Raw genomic sequence first — 19,108 nt, 5'->3', positions numbered from 1 at the left:
GCCAGTAATGGAACACAAACTACAATATCACTCTTTATCTTAAAAAGTAAAGGGAATCCTGGGGTTAAGTACACAGAGCACCTAAGTCCTTCGGGTAGTTTAGTGTCAGCTCTACAAAGTAAGCTTTGGCTTCCTGGCACCATGAGGCAAAATCTTCCAGAAGTCTTCTCTAAGTCTTCCAGAAGGTAGGTGAGAAGGATGAAGCAGCTCTTCCTCCTCAGTCACAGGGTGGCCTCAGGCTGGACAGGAGACGGCAGATGACAGCCAGACAATGTTATCCAAGGGCTATTTACAAGGGGATTTTTCTTGTGATCATTTCATAAACGCTATTTCTGGAATCTCTCCCTTGGCCTGCACAAAGATAAAATGTAAAGTAGAGCCAGGTGACCTCTCTCCCACCTTCCTTGCCCAGCTCCTGTGACCCCCCTGGCCATCCTGGCACTATGTTGACCAGGCTAACGTCAAACTCAGAGAGATCTGCCTACCTCTGCCTCCCAAATGCTAGATTAAAGGCAAGCATCACCACAACCAACCTTCATCTGACCCCATACTTTACCTTGAGAAGAGTGAAGGCCTGAGCAGATCTGGTGTAGTCCCAGTTATTGTCTTGAAGGCACCTGGAGTGTGATTAAAATAGAAAGCCACATTAGAACCAAAATGCAGTCAGTCACTCTGACCACTAAATGCCACTCCAGAATCCAACCCATGGGGAAAGTTATCAACGTTTTTCATTAAGTTTACACATTGTTGCACCACTTGTACAAATCAAACATTAAAACAGTCAAAATGTTCACCAAAAATGATCACTGTAGTTTTACACTGGTAGGGAAGGATCTACATGGTTTGAAAACTAAGTTCCATCTGGACAAGACAGTTCAGGCCTTTAATCCTATCACTCTGGAGAGGCTGAAGCAGGTGGGCATCTCTTTGAGCCTGAGGCAAACTTGGGCTACACTGACTTCCAAGCAGCCAAGGCACAAAGTGAGACCCTGTCTCAAAACAAAAGTTGCAGAAGCACATATCCCACATCGTGGAACAGGTATGCACCTGCAGCCCTAGCTCCCCCAGATGCTGAGGCTCACTGCAATCTAGGATAGGACTTGGTAAAGAGCTGAAGCTCAGTTTTGACAACTTAGTGAGACCCTGTCTCAAAATGAATGACAAAACAAAAAATCTAAAAAAACCAACCAACCGACCGACCAAACAAAAAAAACTTGACGACCAGGTCTAATGGCTCATGCCTTTAATCCCAGCACTTTGGAGGCAGAGGCAGGCAGATCTCTTTAATTTCAAAGCCAGGCTAGTGAGACCATGTTTCAAAACCACCACCTGAAAAGGGTTCAGTGTGTGTAGCGTATGTGGTGTCTAGGTTTAATTTGTAATTCTGCTTGGGTGAAGAGGGGGACAGAAAACTAATTCTTCATTCATGCTTTAAATTTGAAAAGGTAATCTAAGTAATTTCTTAGTAGAAATCTTTCTATTAAAGCACTATAATTCACTGTCAGGCCATCTGTTTCCCCTTGGTCCTATCCATGCTCAGCACTCACTTCTGAGACCACTCGAGGTTCATGCCAGACTGGGTAGAAAATGCTTGCAACATTTCCTGCTGTTCTGGGGAGAGCGTGGGTACTGGGCTGGAGGAAGGTGTGGGTGCAGACATGGCGAAGGCTCTTTGGATTTCTTCAGGGCTGGCATTCCGCACAAATAATTCATCATTTACAATACATAGCCTTGGGGACAAAAGACATCTTAAATAAATGGACAAATAACCTCATCTTTCTACATTGTCTCTGTTCTCAGATCTGGTTAATATCCACACACCCCTCCCATGTTACCTTTTATCATTTATTTTCAATTATAGACTAGGTATTTAGGAAGATTATCTTTCAAACACACTAGAATTATGTATTCACTTCCTAACTAATGTTGGGGACCGCACTAGTCCCACGTTGGGGTGGCCAAAAAATGTCTCGGCCTGAGCAAAATGTTGAGCCCCGGGCCGACCCATGTTTGGGCGGCCACTGTATCCCGGCCCAAGCTGCCGCTCCGGTCTTTAGGTCGGGGGTTCAGCAAGAGCGAGGGTGAAGGCAGATTCTACCTAATGTCTGAGATTCGTCTTTGATGATCCCTCTATAGTCTCCGATCTCAGTCTATATTCTCTGATCTCTGGTTCTGTATTCTATCGTCTCCCTAATGTCTTCTCTCTGCTATGTCTCCCTAATGTCTGAATCCTACTGTCTGCCTCTGCATTTTATATGTCTTACTTCTAAGCCACACCTCTAAGTTACACCTTTAATCATGCCCTTAGGTCTTGTCTCTAACTCTGATCTCTATACTTCTAAATCATACTCTTAAATTACACACCTTTAATCTCACACACCTTTAATCTCAAGGAATCTAAAACAAGATTATCGGAGTGTTCTCAGCTGTTGTAGGCTATTGTAATTTAAATCTTATGTCAGGGTATATGGCTCAAGATGGCTGCAAAGCTGATAGCCGCTTTCTGCTAAAAGTCTGCCCCCAACAGGTCCCCCTTTTTAAATTTTTTATTAAAAGGGAAAGCTGGGAAAACTTACGGAAACCGTGCCTGTCCTAGGTTGGAGCAAAGGACCCCAGCCTCCCTTTCCCGTCCTTGGATACTCAACAGCCATTGGTTGAGCTCCTGTCTTAGGATGGTGAGGCCTCCCTTCTTTTAGGGGCAAGGGTCTCGGTATGCTCTCTTACCCTTCACTGACTATCCGGCTTAGCGCGTCAGTTAAGGGATATACCTCATTAGTCTTGATGACAGGTTTTACAATCCCTTACTTCCAGCCTGTAATAATGGACCTGTGTGGGTTTCATTTGAATAGCATCTCATACAAAAGCCATCAGTTTGTTGAACCGCATGGACCCAAAAGACAAGAGACTTAACAACGCCTGAATAGTTAGTATGACAGCAACACTCTTTTTAAAGGGCAACATATAACTCCCTCTATCAGGAGTAAAAAGTGTAAGCCTCTTCTATTCTGTTTATAAATGTCTTATATCAGAATCTAAATCTATATAAATACAAAACTGATCATAGCTTTGATCTAAAGAAAACTAAGGAAATCCCTGTTCCTGCTCTAGTCAATCTCAAACCCAAAAAGCAACTATAGTAACTGTGGTAGCGGGTTTTCTCCTGGCTCTAAACAATCTAAATTCCCACTAAATCTAAAACGATCTAGTTCCCCACTAAATCATAAGTCAGGGAATCAAGAGTCCAATAGAGCCACCCTGGAGATATGGGTGGTGATGTCTTCTTCAGCACTGATTGTTGTCTTTGTTTAATCAGTCTCTCTGGCAGCCAACGTGCAGCATTTGCAGTGTGGGAATATATGCAAACAGAACCTCTTCCCCAGATAAGCACTGGATCTGACCCATTCCAGGTTCCAGTTAATGGGTCTTTCCAGAGGACTGTTGCAAAATTCTTTTTGGTATCAGGATGCCAGAATCTATCTGCAGCAGATTTTCCTTCAGAATCCAAATTTAAAAAATTTAAAATGAAGAGTGCATGATGAAGGATATTTCTGGGGGATCCCTTGGTAGGGTACCATTCCCCCTTTTTAATTTTTTCAAATTGACATTTAATGGTTTGATGTGCCCTTTCTACTATACCTTGGCCCTGTGGATTATATGGAATACCCGTTTTATGTAGTATTCCCAATCTTTCACAAAATTGGTGGAAACTGGAGCTTGTATAACCTGGGCCATTGTCAGTTTTTATCTGTTTAGGCACACCCAATACAGCAATTGTAGCAAGCATATGAGCAATCACATGCTTGCTTGCTTCTCCAGTTTGTAATGTTGCATAGATGAAACCACTGTATGTGTCTACACATACATGTATATATTTTTGCTTGCCAAGTTCATTATAATGAGTAACATCCATTTGCCAGATACTGTTTGGTATCAGTCCCTTTGGATTTACACCCAAATGAGGAACTGGTAAAAGTTTAACACATGATTGACATTGTTTGACAATTTGTCTAGCTTGTTCTCTGGTAATTTTAAACATACCTTTTAAAGTTTTAGAATTAAGGTGATGTAACTCATGAGCCTTTTTATGGCCTGTTCCAAGTTAGATTGCGAATCTGATAAAGTAACTGCAGCTATTCGAGTAACTAGTTCTGCCTTGGTATTTCCTTCAGAGAGAGGACCTGGTAGCCCTGGCTAACCTGGAACTCACTCTGTAGACCAGGCTGGCCTTGAACTCAGAAATCCACCAGCCTCTGCCTCCCGAGTGCTGGGATTAAAGGCGTGCGCCACCACCGCCTGGCAGATCCAAGTTAGATAATCTCTTCTTCACTTTTTACTAATCCTTTCCCTGGGGGAAAATCCAGGGTTTATCATTTGAGCTGTGATTATTTCATTAGGGCTGCACATAATCCAACTGGGATAACAAACCTCTGCCCCAGAGATTAATGGGAAGGCCTGAGATCCCATTTCTGGGGTTAATACTGTGTGGGTGGTAGAACTGGGGTCTAGTCCTGTGCTTCCTGGTGTTGCTCCACTAAGTTCTGAAAGGGATTGGTGTTCCCTGACTGACTGCTCCATAAGCCTGTTTTGGCTTGCGTCGGTTCGGGGCCTGGAGCTGGCCCCTGTTCCCGTTTCCCTGATTATGGGAAAGGGTTTTACCTTGTGTGTCTTGTTTAGACCTACAATCACTAGCCCAATGCCTTCCACGTTTGCAAATTGGGCAGAGCCCAGGCTGTTTTCTGGGCTGTCTCTGGCTTAACTCATTTTCTACTTTGCAATCTCTTGCAAAGTGTCCAGGCTTACCACATTTAAAACATGCCTTTCTGTCTTTACTTGCCAAAAAATCTCTTACTGATTTTCCTTGCATAGCAGCCGCCATAGCTAAGCCCTGTTGGTAAGAGGGACCTATGTCAGAACAAAGTCTGATGTACCCTGTAAGGTCTGTCTTTTTCCTATAATGTCTAATGGCCGCTTGGCAGGCAGGATTAGCATTTTCATATGCAAGTTGTTTCACATAATCTACACCTGCCTCTGCATTACCAAAAATCCTTCCTGCTGTTGTCATTAATCTATGAACAAAGTCAGAAAATCGCTCATCAGGCCCTTGCCTGACTGTTGTTAAAGATGCACCAGGGTCTCCCTTTACCGGAAGTTTACGCCAAGCCTTCATGGCTGCATTTTGAATTTGAGCAAATAAACCTGGGTCATATTGCATCTGGTTATCACTAGAAGCAAATTGCCCTTCTCCTACTAAGGCATCAAAGGACCAACCATTACCTGCCTGAATATTTCTCCTAGCTGTTTCTTTGCAATTCTCATGATACTCTGATTTCCAAATTAAATAGTCTCCACCAGTAAGAACTGCCCTCGCTAACGTATTCCAATCACCAGGAGTTAGCCACTCCTCTGCAGCAGACTCTAAAATTGCAAGAGTAATAAAAGGAGCAGTGGCAGCATATTGAGATACTGCATTTTTTAATTCCTTAATAATTTGAAAATTAAAACCTGTGTGATGTCTCCAAGCAACTCCTTGATTGTCTCTAGTCTCGGATACAGGGAAAGCCTCAGCCTTTCCCTCCTCTGGTTGATCTGTGGCTAATCTTAAGCTAGGTGATAGTTGTTACTCACTTCATAAATTTCTACTGCTTTTCTGCAAGTCTGAAAACTACCTGAGGAATACTTCTACCTTCCAACTATCATACTTTTATCCTGGGACTGAAGATAATACCCAAACTGTTAAGCTGAGTACTTACCCTGAATTGCTGGCAGGAACAGCAATGAACGTTCTTGTGAAAGCACGTAAAGCATCTCGACACTTCCCATCCACTGCAATGAGAATGCACAGCAATGGTTCCTTACTGTCCCTCAAGCTTGATCTTTATTTACAGTTATCACTCACATCATGGTATCTGATACAAAGAACCCTAATTTGGGGCCAGGTGAGGATAGTTATTTGGTCATAAGGGAACAGAGGTGGGATAAAGGGACAGATTAGGGAGGATAGTAACAGAAATTGCTGTGTGCTATAGGAAGTCAAAAAACTTAGAAAGTGTTAGCCTATGGCCTGGCAACGTGCCTGATGTCATTTTACTTCCTGAAATACCACTGTGCAAGAGTATTATGAAATCATTTAACAAAACAGAAAAAAGGTAGACAAGAGTCAAAGGCATTGCAACTTTCTCAGACCCACACGTCTTTAATCCCAGCACTTGGGAGGCAGAGGCAGGCGGATTTCTGAGTTCGAGGCCAGCCTGGTCTACAGAGTGAGTTCCAGGTCAGCCAAGGCTATACAGAGAAACCCTGTCTCGAAAAAACCAAAAAAAAAAAAAACAAAAAAACAACCCCCCCAAAAAAACAAAAAAAGACAAGGAGAGGCTAGCCATGACCACGTGGAGAGAGAGGAAGGCAGGGGAGGGGACAGAGAGGCAAGAGAGTAAGAGAGGGAGGGTAAGAGAGTAAGAGATTAAGAGCTCTGCTTGACTCTTACAACCTACAATGTTCTGGTCCCCAGGCTTTTGTCATACTGCATATATGACAGGTGGAAGAATTGTTTTTGAAATCCGCCTGCCTCTGCCTCCCAAGTGCTGGGATTAAAGGCGTGCGCCACCACTGCCCGGCTCAGGTGGAAGAATTTTAAGGCCCAACCAAAATGGACTGGGCAAAATAGGAAGGAGGTCAGAGAAGAAAAGGGATGAGAAGTTAGCTGGGAAACTAAAAATACTAAGAAAAGTTCAGAACTAAAAATTCTTACCTTCCTTGAAGACTCCATTGACAGAAAAACACAGCAATGTGCTCTGAAAGAGAAAAAGGACCAGATGCAATGTAGGTTCCCAAACAGAGCTTAAGCCATTTGTGGGCTTCTATTAAAAGAAAATATGTACTTACTGTTTGGGCACTTATATCTACCACAAAGGAGTTAACGTCATGTTGAGTTTTGGGTAACTCATTGAGGAAGGCAACGACATTAAGACGTGTATGTTTTAATAGCCGGAACCGCAGGGCTGAAAGCAGAAGGAAGAGAAACCAAGATTGGGGCACATCCACACTGGCTAGCTCTACTGAGTTTCCCATTTTGACTGCTCACACAATATACTCACTGGGATCTTTAAGCTTCTTCACATTTCTGCTGTCTTTGAAGTATTCACCTAAGTTGTATCTGGAAAATAAGAGGGGATGATGGTGGTGGTCAGAACAGTGGCCTGCATCTTCCAAAGAATCCCATGGTTCTGGATAGGTTCTGATATGTGACCCTTACCGGACAGGGTTCTGCGGGTTGGAAGGAATGCTGAGTGAGCAGCAGGCGCCATCATGGTAGGCATCCAGGAGACCCTGGCGGTCTCCAGAGTCATAAATCACATAGTACCTGTAAGGAAAGTTAAAGAAGCATCTGAGTTCTGTGTCTGCAACCAAGAGGACATAGCAGTAAGTATGCACAGGCCAGTCATTACCCCAGCACTAAGGGTTCTGGGGATACTCACTGCTGCAAGAAGTGCAGGACCAGACTCTTTAGGTTCTCTGTTCCAAAATAGCTTCCCTGAAATCAAACAAGACATTAGGACTACAGGACCAGTATGCTTCCCACTCACAGTTCTAATTTTAACCCCAATTCTGACCTTGCAGGGTGGTAACATTGTAGGGGCTTCAACATCAAAGGAAATTGGAGGGGGTAGCTCATGGCCATCCTGTAGGGAAAAGTGAATGTCACATGAGAAACAGAAGACTGGGTTTATGAGTATACAGAAAAGCTAAAAGGCACACAGATTGTGCAGGGATCCTATATATATAAACTTTGTCCACAGGCATTTCTAGGATGATGATTACCACTGGACACACCCCTATTGGTGGTCACAAAATAGAGGCAAGGCCTTGGTTGTCCTTGTTATTGAGAACAAAGTATTAAGACTTACCAGGCGTAATAACTTGGGAAATCGTTCGCGAATGGCGCTGTCAAGAACGGGACAGAAGTGAGTGACGCTTCAGAGCCATCATGCCTCCTGGGCTGCTCTAGGAGCAAATACACCAAAAACCCGAGGAACAGCCCATCCCATCCTGCTCATCGCCCACTCCTCCCAGGTTAAACTTGGGGACAAGAACCCCCATTCCCCTCCTCACCAGGGGCACCCCTTCTGAATTGCCTTGAAGGCTGGCTCTGTCATCTTGCTGCCTAATCCCCAGTGCCACAGGAGGACACTCTCAGCCCAAGCTTTAAGCCTAAGGCTGCCTTCCCCACCTTGCCCCCCTTACCTTCCACCTACTCACCTGTGCAGCCCCGGGAGGAGGGAATGGGGTGGGAGCCCAGGGGCTCCGCTGCCTCACCAGGTATCCACCAGTTCTGGCAGGTCTGGCCTTCGCCAAGACCAGAATACACCACAAGTATGGCACAGGATGTTGGGGCAAGGAGATGAACAAGACAGGGCTCAAGAAGAAAGGAAGAAAGAAAAGAGACCAAGGGAAAGGAGAAGAGAAATGGAGAAAGGTAGGGTAGAGACGAAAGAGAGATGGACAGACAAAGAGGAAGCAAAGCAACAGGGACAGATCTGAAGGCAGAGGTATTCAGAAAAGAATGGCAGAAAAACCTCCTCTGATACAGCCCTTTCCTTCAGCTGCCTCTTTCCTGTAGTCCCAAGGTAGAAATGGAGACTATATCCTATAATGATTTGCAGTTGCTGTTGGCCAGGTCTCTGTCTGCTCCCTGGGTCCCGGTCTGAGCTGGGCGTGGGAGGTAAAGCAGCCACGGGGCCAGGTGATTTCCCTCAGAAGACACGAGGGTTTAGGCCTCTGCCGAGTTGGGGGGGTGAGGGTCTGTGCCCCACCTCAGTTGGCCCCCAAGTTCTCTCCTGATGGCCCCTCTGCGACTGTGCCTGTCTTAGGTTGTTCCTTCCCCGAGGAATCTTACCCGTCTCTGGCTAACCAGCCATCCTCCGGGGGCCAAGCAGGGTGACGTGAGGTGTGCGAGTGAGAGAGGGGCCATGCCCCTGACAGGGTCATTTCTCCTTGGTAGCAGATGCCCCTGTGGCCTCCACGCCCAGCATTTGCCTTGGGATCCCCTCGCCTGCTGGCGGGGCCCTGGCATAGGTCACATCTTAGGGAACCCAGGTTTCTTCTCCAGGAAGGGCCCAGTTCACAGCACTGGGCAAGAGAGACCACTAGCGTGGTACCAGCTTCCAAGAGGCATCAACCTCAGCATAGACATGAAGAACCAGGCCACAGCCTTGGCTAAGTAGATCATGAAAAGAGAGTCCCTCTTGATACAATGGCAAGAGGGACCATCAAAGGACAAAGGAAGGAAGGCCCGTCTCAGTAAGAGAGGGCTTTTCTCAGCCTGAGTACACCAGGCTTTTGGCTGAAGACAAACACATAGGTAGGACATATATAAGACACCTCCACATCATAACAGAAAAGGGAGGTGCCCTTCCTGGAATAACAGGTAGGTAGATTCTAGAAAGGGCTGTGCTCAAGAAGGAAGGAGAAAGGCCAGAGAACCAGAGAACAGTAGATAGATGAGAAGAAAGGAGAAGAGATCTGGGACAAAGCTAGGAGACATATACAGGCAGAAAGGAGTACGTGATCCTCCTCCCAAAGGACAGGTGGTTCCAGCTCAGGGCTGCATGTTCTCCTGTAGACGGGCACTAGTCAGGGTGCATTAGCTCAGCCTCCCGGGGGGTGAATGTCCCCAGGAGGGGAGACAGAGGCTACAACTGACCTGATATAGGTGGACTGGTCTCTGAAGTTGTCACACATGGGGTTTCTGTCAAGCCACAGCTCTTCCAGCTTCAACCCTTTTATCTTGTCTAATTCCCGCTCAGACTTCAACTGTAAGGAGATGAAGGGAGGGTAAAAGGGAGGAAACAAACCAGCTGGATCCCCACACTTCCAAGTACTACCTAAGTTTTCTTTCTTGCTTCCCACCATGGCCAGCCAAACTCTTCTCGCCCTCCACCACCATAGAAATACATCCAGGAGTCACTGGATGGCTCACTGGGCAGAAGCTCTTTCCTCGTAAGCATCATAACCCAAGTTCCAGCCCAGGAACCCACAGTGGAAGGAAAGAACCAACTTCCAATATTGTCTGACCTCCACCCATTCATAATCAGTAAGAACAAAAGCACCACTTGGTATCAGTCTTACTTCATTTCCAGAGAGATTTAGGGTCTTTAGGTTTGGCGCCTTCTGTACAATGCTGGACATATCATCCAGCTTGTATAGCCTGTTGTTGCTCAAGTTCAAAGACAATAGCTGTGAACAGGACAAAGTTTAGATGTGTTACCATGAGGCAAATCTGTCCCTCATCCTATTCTACCCATCTCACTCTGCTTTGTAGTGCAAAAAAAAAGAAGCTTCACCTCAGGAATGTTCTCTTCAATGATCTTCAGGGTGGCTGCCATACAGCTTCTGCGGTTTAGAACAACATCGATGTTCTGAGCCACCAAATCTTTAGCAAGCGGAAAGAAAAGAAAGTCTGAGAGGGCTTGCCCATACCAGTGTTATAAAGATCAGTTGTTCCTCCTCTCCATTTAGTCAGGAGCATTGCTGTCAGCCATACCTGGGTCTGAGCGGAGGCCCTTGAGGTCAAGTGCTTGCTGGGAGCCATCGTATCGTTTGCTCATGATCAGCTAGAGGAAGGAAGACAAAGGGTTTAGTGGTCACTAATGAAGATTTAAAGTCTGATGGACCATGTCACTTGAGCCAGCCTTACCTTGAGCTGCTCTATTTGTTCAGGCTTCAGTTGATTCTGTACAGTGAAGGGTGGAGCAGAAGAGTTGATGATGATAGATATCTGAAGAGAAGACAGAAAGGCAGGAGTTTACTTGAGAAAAGCCTAATCACCAGCACTAAGACTTAGTCCCTTTTAGTGAATTAGTGCCAACTGTGTCATGCCAGGCCCTTTGTTCACATACCCTTCTGTTTTCTCTATCCTGAATCTTATGGTTGACAGCCTTTAATGCAGAAGCAGTACTGGCATCTTCCACAAAAAACTGGGCCCGTGTACTTTCATAGTGAAACTGGAAGAAGCAAAACAAAGAACATTAGATTTAGAGTCCATAGGCCCTACCATAGGCTTCCAAGTCTGACTTTGCCTTACCTCAATGGGGTTAAAGGGGACACTGCACTTGCTCTGAATCATGCTCAGAAGCCACATTTTGTCATACTTTCTGCCATAAGGAATCTGGAAGTGAGAGAGAAGAGTACACATGTAACCAAAGCAGCATATTTCAGTTCTCCTTTTGTATTTTCTGCCAAGACTGAAAATATTTCTAGTGCTTTATCAGAAAGCATGCTTAACATGGCATGGATGAGGCTGAGTGATAGAAGGCACTTAGCATGCATGAGATTTCAGAGATAGGAAGCATGTTTACATGCGTGAGGCTGGAAGAGCCCTTCTATCCTAAAATAGCTTTCTTTCTTCCTAAAGAAAGGAACAGATGTATGGTTTCCACTTGATATACAAAGATTCCTTAAACTCCTTTCTACATACTTATTACTCCTGGAAAGATAGCTCAGATTACATGGCCACATATCAAATGTATTAATTCTAAAAGTCCTAAGATATTATGTGTGCCTTACATGTTCCCTAGAGACTCCATAGTCTCCTAGAATCACTCTTAGCTTAAGTGTTACTCTATATCCTGACCACACTTATCAGATTCCCCTTCCACGTGTCATCTTGCCTATCCTCCTTAACTCTGTTCTAAGATATTCATTTGAGGAAAGAATGGATTAGTATGATAATGGATTAGTATGATACTTCACTGTTGAGTAAATGTTAGAGAAAGTGGATTTGAAGGGTAAAGGTGGGTGTCAAAACACTTCCACTGAGTCCGGTCCTGTTTCCTGAGTCACCTACTCTTCCAAGTACTCACTGTAATCTTGAACCAGTTCTTGGTGGTCCCATCTTGACTGGTGCCAGCACCTCCTCTTTCTGGAGGAGCTCTGTCTCTCCGTACAGTAATATGAATTCGATCTCGATCATGCCAAGCATCTCTCCGACGGTTAGGCCGGTTGGTATAGGGGTTGCTGTTGGGAAACAGAATTAAATTTCCATAAACACTAGGGAAGATTAATCTGTCCTGCTAGTGAAATTACAGCTACTAAATTGGTTCTGTCAAGCATCACTTTACAGGGTGAGATGCGACCTGACAAAGATAATAAGTAACAGGGCTACATAATTCAGTGGGTCACTGTTCAAAGCTGACCAATTAGTCACTTACTATCTTACTCGGGGGCTATCCTGGGGATCATTCATTGCCACATCTCCATCATCTTCCTCAAACCGGGAAGACCGTATACCAGAACCACCTCTTCCAGACCTACGATTCCCCTCACCACACTTCCATCGGAAAGGCCCCCGGCCTTTCTTTCTTCTTTGAGGAAAACTAACACGGTCATCATGCTCTGGAGTTGAAAACAGACACAGAAATTAGTAAATGCATGAGTAGTCTTAGTTACCTTAGTGTGACCACCAGTTTCTTGTACTCTGTACTCTTGGAAAAAATGAGTATTAACAACAAAGGCTTCCTCCATAGAGATGCCTATGCTGTAGCCAGAGAAAAGAACATTCAACATCATGAACAAGTTTTTGGAAAACTATATGGATATTGGAAAATAAAAGGGTCAAGAATGTAACTCAGGTAGCTGGAGAAATGACTTACCACACCACCACCACAGGATTTCTCTGTGTAGCTCTGGCTATCCTAGACCTAACTGTAGACCAGGTTGCCCTCTAACTCAGAAATCCACTTGTTTCTGCCTCTCTGGATGCTGGGATTAAAGGCATGAGCCACCAACCCCTTGCAAGGTGACTTTTTTCTTTTAAAGATTTATGTATGTATGTATGTATGTATGTATGCATGCATGCATGTATATGAGTTGCTCTGAGGACATTGGATTCTGTTACAGATGGTTGTGAGCCACCATGTGGTTGCTGGGAATTGAACTCAGGACCTCTGGAAGAGCAGTCAGTGCTCTTATCCGCTGAGCCATCTCTCCAGCCCTTTTCTTTTTATTTATTCTTTTCTTACACAATACATCCTGACTGAAGCCTTTCCTCCCTCCACTTCTCTCAGTCTCCCCTCTCCCAACTCCCTTCTTCCCTCAGATCCAATGTTTCTGTTTCCCTTCAGAAAGGAGCAGGTATCTCAGTGTTATCAACTGAACATGGCGTAACAAGATGTACCTCTCATACCAAGGCTGGACAAGGTAACCCAGAAGGAGGTAACCTTAGGAGCTTCCTAACAGCAGGCAAAAGAGTCACACACCCCCACTCCAATTAGGAGTCCTACAAAAACTCTGAGCTAAACACTACAGCACAGAGGCAGAGGATCTAGTACAGATCCATGTAGGTTCTGTGATTGCCACTTCAGTCTCTGTGAGCCTTTAGGAGCCTGCTTAGTTGATTTTTTGGGCTGAATTCTCATGGTGTCCTTAACCCTTCTGACTCCTACAATTCTTCCTCTCTTCCTCCTATAATTCTTCCACTGTTCCTCAGGGTTCCCCGAGCTCCACCTTGGATGTGGGTCTCCACATCTGCTCCCACCAGCTTCCAGGAAGCCTGTATTAGGCTAGGCAAAGTGTTTTTAAGAAAATTAGCTGCTCTTCTAGAGGACCATCTTTGATTCCTAGCACCCACTATAATGCATAATTACTGTCTGTAATTTCATTCCAGAGGCCTCAACAGGTACCCCAGGCACTTACATGGTGCACAGACATACAAGCAGGCCAAACATTTATATACATAAAAGAAAAATCATAGTTCAGTAGTAGAATGCTTGCCTAGCATAGTCAATGACCTGGCCTTTTTTTCTTTAAGATTTATTTATTTTTTTATTCATTTATTTTAATGTATATGAGTACATCATTGCTCTCTTCAGACACATCAGAAGAAGGTATCAGATCCCATTACAGATGGTTGTGAGCTACCATATGGTTGCTGGGAATTGAACTCAGGACCTCTGGAAGAACAGTTGGTGCTCTTAACTGCTGAGCCATCTCTCCAGCCTGGTTTTCATCCCCACTATCTCCTCAAAATAAACAAGCAACAAAAAGAGCATTTTTCATTTTAGTGTAGTAATCTGTGGCTTTAATACCAGAAGTTGGAAGATAGCAAGAGAATCAGGATTTAAAGGTCATTTATAGCTATACTTTGAATTTAAGATCAACCCGGGATACATGAGATCTTGTCTTAAAAAGTTTAAAAGGCAGAAAAGGAGAGTCTCCCCATTAGTTCATATGAGCAACCTAACCCAGTAGGTTAGAGGCTGGAGAGATAGCTCAATGATTAGAGTACTTGCTGCCCTTCTAGAGGACCCAGAATTGACTCCCAGAACCCACAGTAGCTCACAGCTGTGTGCTATAGTATAGGTGCTGGAATCAAAGCTGGTATTCTGGAAAGTGTTCTTAAGCAATGAGTCTCCATGAATACATTCTTGACCTTTTTATTTTTCAACATTCCTAGGTTTCCTAATAACTTGTTCCTGATGTTGATGCCCTATAAAGAGATCTTTCCTTTGGCCAGGGCTCTGGTGTCTGTATGGAAGTAGCCTTGTAGTTAATTCCATGGAATCCAATGACTTCTTCTGGCCTCTGCAGGCACCAGACATACACACGATACACAAATATATATATATATATATATATATATATATATATATATATATATATATATATATATATATATGCGCAAAATATTCAAGACACAGAAAAAAAATACCCCCCCCCAAAAAAAAGAGTAGTGCTGGAGAGATGGCCCAACAGTTTAGAGCACCCAGTTTAGGTCCTGAGTTCAATTCCCAGCACCAATAGTGTGGTTCATAACTATCTATAAAGAAATCTGATGCCCCCTTCTGGTATGCAGGTATACATGCAGCAGAGCACTAACACAGTAAATAAGTTAATTAACTAAATAAACAAAATAAGTAAAATTTTAAAAAAGTAATAAAAGGTGAATACAATCACAATACATAGTGTATATGTATAAAATTGCCAAAAAAACTTAGAATTTAAAGAAAAAAAAAAAGCAAAAAGAAAAACAAAAACACCCAGAAACCAGTTCCTACAGAGAAAAATAAAATGTGGAAGTATAAGCAACCCCAAAATCTAACCAGACCCCTGAAAACCACCTGAAATCTGCCACTTGTAGTTTCTTTTGCTTGTATGTACAACTGATGGGCACAGAGCTAGATGTTGTGGCCAACACCTATAATCCTGGCAAATGGTAAGTGGAGGCTTCAATTACACAAGAGTTCAAAGCCATTCTGGACTACATGAGATTCTATCTTGAAAAATAAAAAATTCTTACAAATATGATGTATTTAAAGTCTTCTAAAAACAACTACCATCTCCTGCACTCTGAATTTGGGAAATCCTAGTTTCTTTGAGCAAAAATAGCCTGTATCTTATGGCACTTTTAGATTCAGGGTCTGGTACAGGTTCCACATTACGGTCCTGGAATGTTCTTCAACATAACCAGTGTTTGAAGAAGGATTCCAAGTTCCAGATCAGCTAAGACCCTGTCTTAAAAAGGGAAAGCAGCCAAACATAGTGGCCTTTAACCCGACAGTGGCAGGCAGAAAACTTCTGAATTTTGAAAGCCAGCCTGGTCTACTCCACAGAGATTTAGAAGAGTCAGAACTACACATTGAGACACTGTTTCAATAAATAAATAAATAAATAAATAAAGCCAAGTATAGTAGTACACTGTTTAAGGAACTACACAGAGTTCAAGGCCAGACTGGGATTGAGACCCTATTTCTCTTAGTGTGTGGTCTGCATATATGTAGATAAAACAAATAAAAGGAGGGCTAAGGATACAGCTCAGTTGATAAAGTGCTTGCTTATTCTACACACACACACACACACACACACACACACACACACCACCCAGACTGAGTCTGAGGCAGAATTTGAAACTTCAAGTCAGTCTGGGCACTTTGGTGGACCATCTCAAAACAATAACAAGGGATTGGAATATAGCTCTATGGGAGAACAGAAGGCCTGGCACACTATGTGTGTAGTGGAGGATGACCTCTGATCTTCTTACCTTAAACAGTGTACTACTACACTTGGTTCTATTTATTTAGCTTTTTCCAGGCCTTGAGTTCAACCCCAGGTCAAAAAAAAAAAAAAAAAAAAAAAAAAGTAAAACCTAAAAGTCAGTGAGGCAGGCATAGTGGCACATGCCTGCCTGCAATACTGAACTTTCGTAGCTGACGTAGGAAGACTGACTGCCGCCAGCCTGGGATACTAAGGCTGACCCTATAAGAGAGAATTAGCCTTCCCTAGAGATGAACTCCCTAAATGGTTATCCAATCCCAAACGGTAAGCTTTACAAACAAATACATACAGGTAACACTAAATGGACTCCGCAGGTTGCACGAATTTGGGGAGAGGAGTGACATGGGAGTGGCTGGAGGAAGATCAAGTAATTATATTTGAATTGAAATAAAAGTTCATTGGGTAGAGAAAACTTGCCCACCATTTTTCAGGCCTGGATAAATCATCAGTACCACACAAACACAAAAAAGGTTCATAACTTTCAAAGAAATCTACCTAATATCTAGCATCCTCTAAACAAATGATCCTCACCAAATGACCCTAATAAAAAGGATTACATTAAGAGACAGTGCAACTACGGTTCACTGAAAAATCCCCACTCCAGTCACTGTGTTCCAGGCACTTGATAGAAATGATCTCATACACACACACACACATACACTTGGAAGACAGGTACCCACATGAAAGAGGTGGAAAAGAAGGCCTGAAAGTTTAACTCACTCGGGGTTAGCACAGCCAACTCCAGGTTCAAACCTCAGCTGTCATACCGTCCTATCCACCACAATGAATTAACAAGTCAGGGTAGGTGTTCGAACTAGAAAACTGGTAAACAATCAGCAGCAAGCCGAAGGAACAGACTGATCGTATTTAAAAAAAAAAAAATAGGGCACCAGGGTAGACCACGACCAAGTGACTACTGACTCACATTTAAAGGAAGAGTCGAGCCGCCAAACTGAACTGACAGGCATCAACCACCCTCAAAGTTGAAAGGAATCTTGTCACCCCACCCCTGAGCCACAGGTCCTCCAACGCCAGAATCCGGGCGACTCTGGAGCCCCCGGGTCCCGCGGCGCCCCGAGCCCCTTGCCCGCGCGGCCACCGCTACCTACGGACGTGGGGTTCCTCGCGGCCTCCCGCCCCCGGGCTGAGGCCTAGGCCAGGGCCGCCCACCCCGACCCACCGCGTCGTCTCCCGGCCCGAGGCCCAGCACTAACCGTTGTACGACTTCCCTTCGTCCGCCATGGCACAGGCAGGTACAGGGGCGGGCTCAGGCGCAGAACCTGACGCCACCAAACGCCCAGACGCCTTGGCGCTCAGGACAGAAGCGCTCCTACGACCGGCGCCACCGCATTTATCCGGCGAAGCACGTCGCGCGCCGCCGACGTCCCCAGGATGTGGGCGGTGCCGCGGGGCGGGAACGCGCTCTCCGAGCCTGCGCAGAAACAGGGCGGCCGCTCGGAGGCGTGGCCAGGCCCTCCGAGGCCCGCCCACGGCCGGAGCTTCGGGCGCGATGGCTTGTAGGCCGGCCCCGCCTTCCTACTTTTCCGCTGGCTCGGCGGCACCCGGGTTCGCGCCGGAGCTGAGAGATCTGCTTTAGCACTGAACTCAGAGGAGCAGGGACGAGGGCTACACAGAAGAATGGAGACCTGGCCTCTGAACGGGAGTAACGTCTCACAGTCCCCGCCGGTGGGATCCCGGTAGCGTGTAAGTCACAGCTCAGTTCCTTGCCAGCCGCTGGCCTAAGCCCTCCCAGCTTTTCTCGCCTCTACGACGGATTATGACGAAACAGAAAATTGGAATGTAAGCCCCACTGGAGCAGGAACCTTAATGCGCAACTTTTCTTCCTCCAGCACGCCTGGCACAATATCATGCCCAATGTGAAACCGAAGTGTGAATTAAGCGAAATCCTGTCCTGTTTCCTTGTAGGTCTTCTACAAATTGCCTAAACAAAAAAGCCGGATGTAGTGGCACGGGTCTTTAAACCCAGCATTTGGCAGGCAGAGGCAAGCGGATCTTTGAATTTGAGGCCAGTCTGAGCTCTAAAGAATTTTTGTTTTTCGAGACAGGGTTTCTGTGTAGTCCTGCCTGTCCTGGAACTCACTCTGTAGACCAGGCTGGCCTCGAACTCAGAAATCCGCCTGCCTCTGCCTCTGCCTCCCAAGTGCTGGGATTAAAGGCGTGCGCCACCACCGCCCGGCTCTAAAGAAATTTCTAGGACAGCCAGAGCTATGTAGAAACCTTGTCTGTCCCTCCAACTTCCAGTTTTAGTCTCATTCAGTACTTTGTCTACATAGCGAGTACATAGGTAACGAAGGCTACATAGTGAGATCATCTCAAAACAAAATCAGAGATCTTAGTGAGCCTTGACTTCACTTAAAGCCCTAGTCGTCATGCTGAAGCCTAATTGGTAGACTCAGGTAAAGTTGCTAGCAGTGATGGTTTTTTTGAGACAGGATTTCTGTATAACTCTGCCCTGAAACTTGTAGACCAAGTTGGCCTCAAACTCGAGATCCACCTGCTTCTAACTCCGTAAGTGCTGATTGGAACTTTTAAATGGCAAACCCAAGAGCTTTTCTAGGTGTGGCTAGGACTCTTATAGCCTCAGATTCCTTGGATGCAGATGCTGCTGTGGTAGGGGAAGCAGATTGGGCACTGGTAGGTATGGAGCATGACTTTAGTACTGATCAGGAAGGACAAAACTCATTAACTTCCCTTGAGGGTCTGTGTTAGGTGGATCACCTCCATTTTGCAGTGGTTTTGCTGAGGATCTCAGAAGGTATCAAAAAGCTGGGTACAAATTGGAGCTAGGCAAAATTCTCTTCTCCCACCAGCAGAGCTCTTGCTTCACTCAGGTCAAAAATCAGGACCAAGTGATTTGAAAATAGAGACAAAACAGGCTCAAACTGTGTTTGGGACAGTCCTGAAAGTTGCCATCCAATTATGAACCCATTTGGCTCCAGTTCAAAGGAAGATTCTAATGAAGTACTGTTATACTCGGCTACTCCCTTCTAGGAGGGAGTTGTGGGTACAGAGCTCCAAAGTTGCCCTGTCTATCAGTGGG

General features: G+C 45.0%; 1 protein-coding gene across 1 annotated transcript; it reads right to left on the bottom strand.

The window, feature by feature from the left end:
* Positions 1 to 20: 20 nt before the first annotated feature.
* On the bottom strand, positions 21 to 18,012 carry Nxf1 (nuclear RNA export factor 1). The gene is made up of 21 exons (XM_034499917.2): positions 17,262 to 18,012; positions 12,207 to 12,390; positions 11,859 to 12,012; positions 11,081 to 11,164; positions 10,896 to 11,000; positions 10,694 to 10,774; positions 10,541 to 10,610; positions 10,341 to 10,429; positions 10,126 to 10,233; positions 9,701 to 9,810; positions 7,905 to 7,941; positions 7,611 to 7,679; positions 7,476 to 7,531; positions 7,253 to 7,360; positions 7,095 to 7,153; positions 6,883 to 6,998; positions 6,749 to 6,791; positions 5,751 to 5,823; positions 1,548 to 1,730; positions 557 to 617; positions 21 to 351 (listed from the first exon to the last, which is right to left on the bottom strand). The coding sequence occupies exons 1-21, from the start codon at positions 17,287 to 17,289 to the stop codon at positions 313 to 315; spliced, it is 1,857 nt and encodes a 618-aa protein (XP_034355808.1). The 5' UTR covers positions 17,290 to 18,012; the 3' UTR covers positions 21 to 312.
* Positions 18,013 to 19,108: the final 1,096 nt, after the last annotated feature.

This window comes from Arvicanthis niloticus, chromosome 1 (assembly GCF_011762505.2).
Source record: "Arvicanthis niloticus isolate mArvNil1 chromosome 1, mArvNil1.pat.X, whole genome shotgun sequence".
NCBI classification, from domain to species: domain Eukaryota; kingdom Metazoa; phylum Chordata; class Mammalia; order Rodentia; family Muridae; genus Arvicanthis; species Arvicanthis niloticus.
The sequence above is the reverse complement of the archived record's forward strand: the minus strand, read 5'-3'. Positions and strand labels throughout refer to the sequence as shown.